General features: G+C 39.7%; 1 protein-coding gene across 1 annotated transcript in view; it reads left to right on the top strand.

Moving 5' to 3' along the window:
- The window catches only part of LOC118342008 (WD repeat-containing protein 49-like), a 26,503-nt gene that overhangs the window by 11,459 nt on the left and 3,665 nt on the right, over window positions 1-11,379 (top strand). The window contains exons 10-14 of the mRNA XM_035680433.1: window positions 2,209-2,324; window positions 3,936-4,066; window positions 9,215-9,301; window positions 9,466-9,579; window positions 11,110-11,300. Coding sequence (XP_035536326.1) covers window positions 2,209-2,324; window positions 3,936-4,066; window positions 9,215-9,301; window positions 9,466-9,579; window positions 11,110-11,300 — 639 coding nt within the window. The remainder of the gene's footprint in view (window positions 1-2,208; window positions 2,325-3,935; window positions 4,067-9,214; window positions 9,302-9,465; window positions 9,580-11,109; window positions 11,301-11,379) is intronic.

The following is an 11,379-nucleotide window of genomic DNA, read 5'->3' on the forward strand; positions in this document are numbered from 1 at the left end:
ATGTGTGCAGACGCATACACACACACACACACACACACACACACACACACACTCGTTCAGCTGTGAACCATATAGCTGCAGGTCAATTCTCACCGAGATGCAAACTGACGGAAATGCAAAACCGGCTGGGAATAGAGTTTGATGAAAAGATGTGAAGCGGAAAATGAAGTGGCAGACTGTTAGAAATTCTTAGAAAATGTTTTCCAAGAATTTGTAACTACTACTAAAAAATGAAAACTTTTCCATTAAATTGACCAAATTAAACAGGAGTGCCATAAATAAATAAAACTATTAGCTCTGCTACTTTTTTTTTTATTCAAGGAAATGTATTATCATTGTACAACACAAGGTTGTGTAATGAAATAAAAGTCTGCAGTTCATTCATGCTACTCAGATAGAAAAAGATAACTAAAAACATTTCTTTTCTATAAAAACACAATAAATAAAATAAAATAAACCATATACAGTTATTTATATACACTTATTTAAATATATATACATAACTTATACCATGGTCTGGGTGAATACTATTGGCTGCTGGGTGTCCATTAATACCTAGTGTAGGACATCTACTAAAGAGTTCCGGTGAAACAGTCTGTTTAATGTTCTAAATTAATTCAATGAAATAAACTGATTGAAAACTAAGTCTAGTTAAATATCTTGAGACTGGAACACATAAACCCCTCCACTGCCCCTCTGAACTTACCGACACTTTGTATGAGCGATCTTCCCACATCGCGTCCACTATTCAGCTCACTGCTCCTGATAACATCTTTACATATATGTACATACTGCATATACATAACATATATAATAATAACACATACATTTTACCTCGGACCCACTGACACCCACACAGTGTTCTATGCACACAGTTCTTGACCACAGTAAAGCTGGATTTATACTCAGTACATTGGGTTTATGTCTGTCACGCTGTAGATACTGATGAGGACTGGCATGGCACTAAGTTATCGACATAGCGGCAGCCAGTTTTCGATCTTGGCGCTACTGTATGGTTGTGCATAAGTGAGATAGTGCGTGTTTGGTTATGCATGTTGTCACCTTGCATAACAAGTGTTTGTCACATTTTTGTGTTTTTGATAAAGGTTATAGCTTTCTCTGCCTGCACCCTCTCTAATTATGTATGTGAACATGCAACCATGTGTGTCTTTTGTGAGAAGAATTGTGTCTTATGTAGCTTTTTATTTTAGAGTTTCAAATTGGGCTGGAAATTTAAACATATTATGCTCTGTGACTGTATTTGCCCTCCTCATTCAAGCACTGCATAATTACTCCAAGATTGGTGCAATTGTTCTCAACAGATTAAATAAAAAAATGAAACAATAATTATAATTATGCATATTTTAATCAATATAATCAACCACATCAGTTCCCTGACCCCATGAGCTCTTGTGAAAATGCAGCCATGTGCATCCTGTGCATGTGCAAGCAGTCTCAGGTATATACAATCACTGTGCCATTTGAAACAACTACACAAGTCATCCTCAGCAGAAGAAGCAGGCACCCCTTGGACCAATTAGTAACAAGATGCATCATCTCTCCAATTTTCATCAACACTGAACCCGTGGTGTAGCAGTTAGGGCCATTCAGAATTTGAAATTTTGACCTTTTAATTACAGCGTTCCCATTGGGCCAATCAGTGTTTCTTTGTTAAATGCCAAAACACAGATCCAAGCTGCGTCATCATGCAAAATGGGACAGACAGTGTGAGAATATTACCTGAGTTGTCATGTTTGATGGATGTACAGTAGGATTGTAGCTTGATAGTTTGTACTTACGTAGGCGGCCAAAAAATATTCTCATTTCAAAACATCTTAACTTCACAAGCTGTTGGACTTGTTTAAAAAGTGAATACAGCAGCTACTGTTTCTGTTACCTCTTTCTTTTCTAGACAAGAAGATGTTTTTGGAATGTGAAGGATAAAAAAAGAGAGTGACATTTTTGTGTAGTGCCGTAATGTTCTGCTAAACATCCTAACAAACATTTGAGTTTTCTTTGAAGTGAAGCTCATTTGGTGTTTTGATGGCACAAATCAGATGGTTTTGCTCATATGTGACTCAGATTTGTTTTGTTTCATGACAATGTGTGAACAGCACAGATCACAAAGAATCTGATCGTTTCAAGTTTTTGCAATGCGACCTCAATGTGAACAGTTTTTACAAGTATCATTTGTGGCGTCTTTTGCAGGTGTGGGACTTCAATGGCCGCTGCCTCCACAGGATGAACGCTGGCCTGGGTCGGGCTGTGGAGATCTCACAGGTCCTGTTGCTGAAGAGGAGTATACTAGCGATGGGCTGGGAAAGGTACTGTATATGAACCATTTTTTAATTACTTACAGTACACATCTTCTGTTTCACTCTTTCAACAAATATCGAATACAACACAAGATGTGCAATGCTGAAAATGTATGCAAATTAGGTGTTCTGATGCAGTCACACCCTCATAGACTGTGTATGTTGCACACTGTGTATGAAAGAGACTGTTCCTGTCAAATAGTCAGAATGAGTGTGTGTGTGTGTGGTGTGATGTGGTGTGTTTGTGAGAAATAATGTGTGTGTGTGTGTCTGTGTGAGAGAGAAATAATGTGTGTGTTTCTGTGTCCTCTCCTGCTATCTCTGCCTGCCAACAACTCGGAGCCAGCCAGACATCTGGACTCTAACGAGTATCACTACCTCATATTTGTGTGTGAGTGTGTGCGTGTGTGAGTGTGTGCGTGTGTTTCGTTGTATACCCACATCACATCTGCTCTTCATCTTCATCATCATCGTTTCACACCCAGTGAGCTGAACTCAGCATCATCAAGTTATACGACTCTCTCCCTCTCTCTCTCACGCTCTCTCTTTCTTTCTCTTCTCCACACACACACACACACGTGCACGCACAGTCTTGCTCTCTGGGGTGTCACAGCGGTAAAGAGAACATAGACGACAGATCAGCAGCAGTAAAGGAAAATACTGCCTTTATGACTTTCATCACTCATATCATTTCCTCTTTCTTCACATCCACCTAGAGCACAGTTTAATCCATATAGTGCTGTGTCGCATGGCATCTAATTCAAAGTCCTATTGCCTTCTGCTGCTCATACCATCTCACACAGGCTGAAATATCCACATCCCACTGACAGTGCATCGGTTTTTCATTTCATTTACGATACCAAAACTGTGAGACGTTTTCCTTTAACATGGAAAATCTGGAAGTCAGTTTTTAAAATTGCTATATGGATTTTGTACCGCCATGACTTCTTCTACTACTACTGCTACTACTACTACTATTATTATTACTTTTCTTCAATCATTTTCATATAATAGCAGGTCTAGACTGTACTCTTGGTACAATCATTTACCCAACAATTGTACATTGCACATTAATTATACTATATTACTCCTACTATGACTTCTTATACTACTGCTATTATTACTGCTGCTGCTATTAGCCTACTGCTTCTGAAACTGCTAAGGCTTACTATCATTACTACTACTACTACTACTCTACTATTACAACTATTACTATTGCTACTTCTGTTACTGCGACACTACTATCACTGCTACTGCTGCTGTTGCTACTACTATACTGATATTACTTCTACAGCTATCAGTACTAATATTACAAATACTGATACAACTATCACTCCTACTGCTACTGCTTCAACTATTAATTCTACAGCTATTACAACTATTACTATCGCTGCTACTGCTATCACTACTTCTGTACTGATATTGTTTCTACTGCTATGATTACTACTACTACTGCAGCTATTTCAGCTATTGCTATTACTACTACTGTACTATTGATAAACCAGCTAGCACATCAGAATTTATTGTAAAAAGAAAAGTCTATGAGGTTTGTAACACACCTTTATACTTTTCAATTTTCTCACCACTACCTGTGTTTTCTGTCTCTCTCTGTCTCTGCAGGATGTTAACAGTTTTCCGTCTGCATTCCTTCTCGCAGTCTTTTGTTGAGCCATCAGAGTGGAAGGGAGGTGTTCAGCATCGCAGTGATGTGCTCTGTGCCGCATTTCAGCCTCCTCAGACTCTGGTCACAGGTGTGTGTGTTGTCCGTGCGTGTGTACATGTGATGAACACTTTTGATATTAACACAAAACTAAAAAGAGACACTGCCACACAGTGTATTAAGTAATTGAACAGTCATTCGAACAGAAGTGTATCCAATGCCATGAGGGTGCATATGCATGAGTGCTCCTGTATTTCTGTGTTCTCTTTCCTTTATAATTTACACTTTCATGACTTAAATTAAGAATGAGGGCTCATGCAGAGGAAGGAGAGATGGAAAGAGGAAAAAAGGCTTGGAAATGAAAATGATCTTAAAAAAAGAGAAAGTTCAGTAAAATGAAAAATAACTGGGAGCAGTTATCTGCTGATTAAAGTAAGTGGTGTTGTTATCAAAGGACTCATGCTCCACACATCTCTCTCTGCTGGAAATAGCTCTGTGTTTTTATGTGTGTCGGTGCACATGTGTAGGCAGAGAAAGGCTTAATATATTTCAGAATTCACAATCAAAAGTACAACTGTATAGTCTTGTACACCCTTGAGTGTGTACGAGAACTCAAAAGTTTGTGAACACCCCGCATTTTAGAACTTTTGGTTAAATGTCAAATCCACATTATAAATACTGTAAAATTGGATGATATACTGTGTGTACAAAATAGGCGTAAGTGAACTGAAAAGGATCTAATTAGAAACATACAGCAGGTCTGCCAGACCCCATTGCCCTTTGTTAGTGTGCGCCACACTGCTGAAAGGTACAGTATTTAAGATGCTTTTTGCCGTCTTTTTTCTTCATATATCAGTATTTTACTCCTTAGAGGAACAACAGCTTCCTTTTTCTATACTCTGGGCTGTCATTTGCCTCCACCACAGGCCGAAACCTTTACATATTAGAGCCTATTAATTGGCATGTTCTGTCCTAATAAATTCTTAATTAGGGCTGCATTAGAAGCAGGTGAACTGGAAAGGTCAAACAGTATATAATATATGATAAAAAAGATTACAGATACACATACAGTACTGCTAAGTGCTAGCGTTCGGAAAGTTTTTTTTTTAGTAAAATGTTAGACTTCTTAATTCACTTTACCTCTCTCTCTCCCTCCCTCTCTCTCTCTCTCTCTAATATAACCATAGGTAAACACCGCCCACAGAGAGCTCGAAGGGACAATTATTCAGGCCGACAAATGTCCTCTTCTGTTTTTGTCCTGTTATTGTTTTTTGTTGTTTTTTGTATTCAGAAGTAGTAGGTTGGACAAACAGGGAAGGGTGTTGTTGTGTCTGTATTTATTACCTCCGTACTATTCCTTTTCCAGTAGTTGTTGCAGAAAACATTTGGTGGGGAAGAAGCAAATAAAATTACACATTGCATAACATTATCCAGAATTACCATCAAAGTGATCAGGCAACTGGTCATTGCATGGACTCACACATCAGTATAGAGTCCTAAAATCACACCAGCACTAGCAGAAACACTGGGTGCCTCTGGCTTTCTCTTCATCCAGTCACTTTATGTTCCACTACTCAATTCATACAATCTTTGGAATTGGTCTCTAAAGTCTGTGCTCATGATTTTACATTTTTTTTATTTATTTTTTTATGGTTTTGTGGACCCTTAACCCTGTGGCACTTAATCCCATTTGCACAGCTGTCACATTGCGCAATTTGAGACTGACTACCACCATTAACCAGAGAAACAAAGAACGTTCCCATTACATGAATAAATCAACATCCTAACAAAGGATCATCAGAATGACCTGGTCTGTTAAGGTCTTTTTAGATGTGAAGACAGCATACTTTGAAATACCAGCAAGGCGCCTCATCACATTTTTCTGCCTGGGGGATTAAACTGGAAATCTTCCAATCACTGGTCCACTTCTATAACCATCAAACTACAAACACCCTGCACCCAATTTTCTCCAGTACGCTCTTCAGTTTGTAAAGTTGTATCACTTTGGCTCACGTATTGAAAGTTCAGTTTCAGTTTACCAGTCTGTGCGAGCAGCGAGCAGACACAAACTGCAGACCTTTCTCTGGCCTTCTGAGATGCATCAACCCTAGAGATAAGTATAGAGAGCGATAAAGTGAGGGATGGAGGTGGAAAGGTAGATAAGAGTGGGTGTTCTCAAAGCTGGAGGAAGAAATGGTTTGGAAGGAAATGAATAGTTGGAGCTGGAACAAAAGCACAATTCAGGAGCCACTCTGTGAACTTGGAAACTTCTTCAAAAGTTTGCTCCTCAATTTCTTTGTCGGTGTGTTTCGTCTCCTCTCTCTGCCTGCTTCCTCTCTTTTCTTCAGCCTCTAACTGACACTCCCCGTTCACTTCTGTTTATTTTTTACCTCGTCTCCCTAGTTAACCTGCCGCATTTCTTCCCCCGCCTACACACACACACACACAGCTCCATGCTGCACCTCCAATTTAATCCAAATGCCCAATTTAAATTATGTTTATTAGAGCTCTCTCAGTGGGAGTAAGGGGAAATGAGACATAGTACTTTCTGTCTTTTAAGCGTGTGTGTGTGTGTTGTACGGCTGCAGGGGAAGGGGTTTGTATATGCTAAGATGAGATAAAATGATTTATATTGGTGTGTTTATTTGCATAGGTCTCTGAAATGTGACAGTTAGGTTGTATTTTGGGCCTCACACCAAATCAGTGAGTGCTTTTGTTACCAGTTGATGCAAGAAACTGACAAAACAAAAGCTTTGATTGAATATTTTGTAGTTCACCAGCGGAGTGTTTGCAAAAAAAAAAAAAATCCGTCTTTATCTGTCATTTCTTTCCGTCATTCAGCCAGTCGGTTCACAATATTGATGCCTCTTGAGGTCTTGGCAATCTGATGAATGCAAATGATTCACCTCATAAGCAGCATTTTATGTTATAAGCTAGAATGCAGCACTCTTCCTGATAATACTTTTGTTGTAGAATTGACATGAACTCTGTGGGTATCAAACCTGTGACCTTTTAGTGTTTGGAATGATTTTGTGTGGTCAGAGGTACTGGTATATCCAGGTCAACTACTAAAAAAAATCATAAAATGATGTAATTCATTCATAAATTCCTCCTACGCTTTAATATCCTGTGAGTAGCTCTCTCTTTCTCTGGCCTTTGGGTGAATATCAGAAAAGGATGAATCACATTCACGTCCCGATTTCCTACGTTTCCACACTTATCTTGGCAAAAAGTGGTTATGTGGAGTATTTTCCACATTAACTATTTTTTGCTAATTCGTTCTTCCCCAAATCCGCCGAGCACAAAGACGGCGTCTAAAAGCAATGACGCATTCATTTCAGTTGCCATCATATTTCTTCAGGGTTGCAGTGAGTAATGCTGTTTCACATCAAAGCGAGCGTGTTGCCAAATTATGTGCGAGTGCTGCCAAGCGAAAGCAGTGGTGGCATCATGGCCACCAGTGACAAAAGTCAATTTAAAGTTCTGTTGGACGCACACATGCTCAGGACTGTGTGTTTGTGTGTGTATTTTTTTGTACATGCATCTTTTTGTTTGTGTCTCAAGTTGAATCAAGTTGCAGCAGGAACATTTGGCTGATGTGGGACTGAAGCCTCCTCATCCATATTCAGAGTCTTCGTTAGGTTCCGCTTGGCTTCTCGCACACAGACACTGTCAAACACACACACACACACACACACACACACAAACAGCAGGGTACATGCACACAGGGGTCCTGTGTACCTCCTTCAGTCACTACCTCCCCCTTTTCACTCCTCCTTTTCCTCGGATCCCTTAATCCTCCATGGCTGAACACCTTCCAAGCGACCGTGGACCAACTCATCTGAACTCTGATGGATGGCCAAAATGTTTTAGAAATGGAAATGCAAGCGTGGAAATCAGCATACTGAGTGACAGCAGTGACATCTTTTTCAAGCAGTGGATGCTTTGATTTATACATACTGTATGTTTCGCATTTCTTTGTTGACAAGTTTGCGAGTTAAAGGGGAAATTTACCAGTTTTACACATCAAAGTATGTTTACAGGACTTAAGGAACACGGCTGTGTATGTGAAAAAACTTATATAAAGCCGTTTGTCTTTTGAAGTCTGATAAATGTCCTCAAGTGACTTAAGTTTGAAAATGAAAAAAAGTCTTCAGTTTACCAAACCTAGCCCGCGTCTTATCTCTGAGGCTAGTGGCTCATGGCTAAATTAGCTTCCAGGTTTTCACGAAGAAAGCGTGGAATAAGAAACATGACATCTTTTGTCTATTCTTTTGTTCAACTTTCCACTGTCAGTGTGATGATGTTATACGAGTGCAATGCTAAACTGGTGAAGTGCTCTTTTAATAAAAAAGGAGGTAAGAGTTTGCTAGTGTGATCTCGTTCGTAGTTTCATGTATGTCTTCTTCCGTTAATGAACATGTGTCCCAGTGCTTATAGGCCTGTGTGTTGTGGTGTTAATGTGTGTTGTCAGAAATGGCCAGACTTTAGCATATTAGAGCATGTTTAAAAGTTAATGAGGGTTATGTTAATCCAGCCCCATTTTAAAGCTCATCATCGTGTAGATGATAGAGATATCTACTCTGCCTCACGCCCTTTTTCCATCTCACACACACACGCACACACACATGGCATGATAAAAGTCGGTTGAAATACAGAAGCTGGCCCTGGGCGGCATGAATAATGCAGGCGACCCACTCTCTCATAAACTTTATACCTCCTATTGCTCACACATACACACCTCCCATAGCTAACTCACTCTTCACATATCTCATTAACTCCTGCTGTTCAACTGTCGAGCCACCTGATGAGATTCCTGCCTTATATGATAAACACACGCACATGCACACACACACACACACACACACACACACCTTCTTATATATATAATGTAGATTGTTTGAAAAGGACTTTCTCTTGAGGTGAACATTAAGGTTTGAGTGGTGGAACAGATGGTAGCTGGGGACAGATGTTGAGCTTTATCATTTTTAAAGTGATTTTAGTGTCTGACTTGCATGATTCAGCAGCATGAAGAAAGTAAAAGTGTGTGTGTGTTGAGAGAAAGTTTGTGTAAATTGTTAATATTTCTTTTAAGAATGTGACATTTTCTGTTGGTTAATATAAAAAAGCCAGTTTTTGCAGCCTCTTGCCGAGACAAGAATGCCAAAGAGCAATGTGTTTTTAAGAGTTAATCACAAGTCGCTTGCACTTTGTTTCGTCTCCCTTCTGATGTGTGCAGGAAGTTACGATGGAGAGATTATAGTGTGGAACAACAGCACAGAAAAAGCTTTAAGGAAACTGCGGCCATATGCTCAACACAAAGAAGGCAAGACACAGCTAGGTCTCACCTTCACACACAGATGCAAATAAGTCAAACAACACCTTATTATTTTGCCATTTTTAAGTTAATGTTTCTTGCTTTTCTGTTTGTTCTCTCTTTGCTTATTTTTTCTTTATCTTTTGACTCTTCTCTGTCTTCAACTTTTCTAGGTCATTTCCCCGATTCTCACCTTGGTGCGAATGGCAAAGAAGACTCTGATAACTCCATTGCCATCACTAGATTGTTCTTCATACCAGGGCGCACACCTGCGGCTGCAGCTACAGGTGATACATAGAAAACTAAACTGCAACTGTGTAATCCTTATCAACCTTACTAGCACTGCATAATGTTTGAATAACAATGTTAGGTAGCATCGCCTCAGGGGCTATCCCAAAATAAAAGCAGTTATTACAAAGCAAATTCTTATCTAAATAAATTCTTTATTACGACTTACTAGTTTTATTATAGGTACTAAAACTTCCCAACTCGATTTTTTGTTTTGAGGTCAAAGTCTTTTCAAACACACAGATGGGTGCCAATTCAAAGGAGATTCCTCTCCTAGTCTCTCGAACCCTCTCCAATCTCCCATAGGTGTTCAATTGATTCACATCATTTCATCAACCCATTCAATGTCCTGTCATGTTTCTCCACTCATTCATTCTGGTTTGTCCTTTAATTAGTTTCCCATCCGTATATTTTGCCTGTTTTGTATATATAGTTTGAGTTGATCTGTTAGAGCCTGCGATTTGAAGAGTTACAGTCTATGCAAACACAGTGAAGTTACTTGAGAGTTGAAATAGTTGCACAATCAAAAGCCTTTTTTAAAGGTCAGATACGCTGCATACAGCCTTGTTTTTGTTGCTGAAATACACAGCTGCAAATACATGGATACGTGTGTATTATGTTTACACATTACAAAGACAGTAAGGCTCCGGGTAACTTGTACAGTAGCTACACATCAATGATTGTTTGATGTGTTGAGTTCGCTTCAAGTTTTCCAGTTTTTAACTACTTTTCATATGCAGCAACTCAAACTCTGAAGTTTACTTTTCTCTCCTTCTTTATTTTAACTTTCCTGTGGTTGCTTGGGTTTTTATTCCAGTTTGATTTATTCTCAGTGTTACTCCGACAGTAGCTGCTGCTTCTGCTTGCTGTAGGTGTTTAGCAGCTTGCTAAAAAAAATAAATAAAAAAAAACACATGATCAGCCTCTGGACCCTGGCCTTTATGCCTGCTGCCAGACTGACTGAGTGTGTGTGTGTGTTGTTGAGACCTCGCCTGGCAGTACATGTTGTCAGCAGAGCAGTGTATCTATCTATGAGGTCTATGAACTCATTTTACAGCCAGATGACACCTGGTCAGCTGCCACTTTTTGACTCTGTGTCTATGCATCCTCTCTGCTATTGGGAAAAGGCTTTGTTGCAGGAGAGTTTGACATCATTTTGGCTTAGGCGCCGTATGTTTTTGCGAAAGCACAATCTCTGCCTCTGGCTGGAAGACTGGCCCCTTGATGGTCTATGGGCGGTCAGACCTGCTTCCTTCATTGATACTGTATCAGCTCCTAACATTCAAGTTCCCTGCCGTGCTGTCTAAAATAAGAACATATGTACATCATCAGTGCTTGTACAGATAGCAAAGGATTTTCTGTAGATCAACACACAGACAAAGCATGCAGAAAGGTGTTGCTGATCTTTTTTAGGTGTGTTATACCTGTTATTCGCATTCTGCTTTTTCATGTTTTTGCTATTGATGCTACATGTTTGCTTTTAAACTTAAACACAAACTTATATATGTGTATTCCTTCATCTCCATCAGGTGGTGCAGACTTAGTGTCCTGTGGAGGATCAGGTGTGGTCAGACTCTGGAACACCGTCCACAGCCGTCTGGTAGGACAATTCACAGCTCACAACGGAGACCTGGGGTCTATTGTTATGACTGTCAGCCCCTGTGGAAAATATCTAGTCACAGCTGATAGGGAGGGAACGCTCAAGGCTTGGGACATACAGGTAGGTGTTTGTAGCACACACATGTATTGTATACAAGCTGCAGTGGACCACACAAATGAACATTGCACTGCCTGCCTTC

Source organism: Morone saxatilis, unplaced genomic scaffold (genome assembly GCF_004916995.1).
Source record: "Morone saxatilis isolate NCDOM2014 unplaced genomic scaffold, NCSU_SB_2.0 Contig8, whole genome shotgun sequence".
Taxonomy (NCBI): Eukaryota; Metazoa; Chordata; class Actinopteri; family Moronidae; genus Morone; species Morone saxatilis.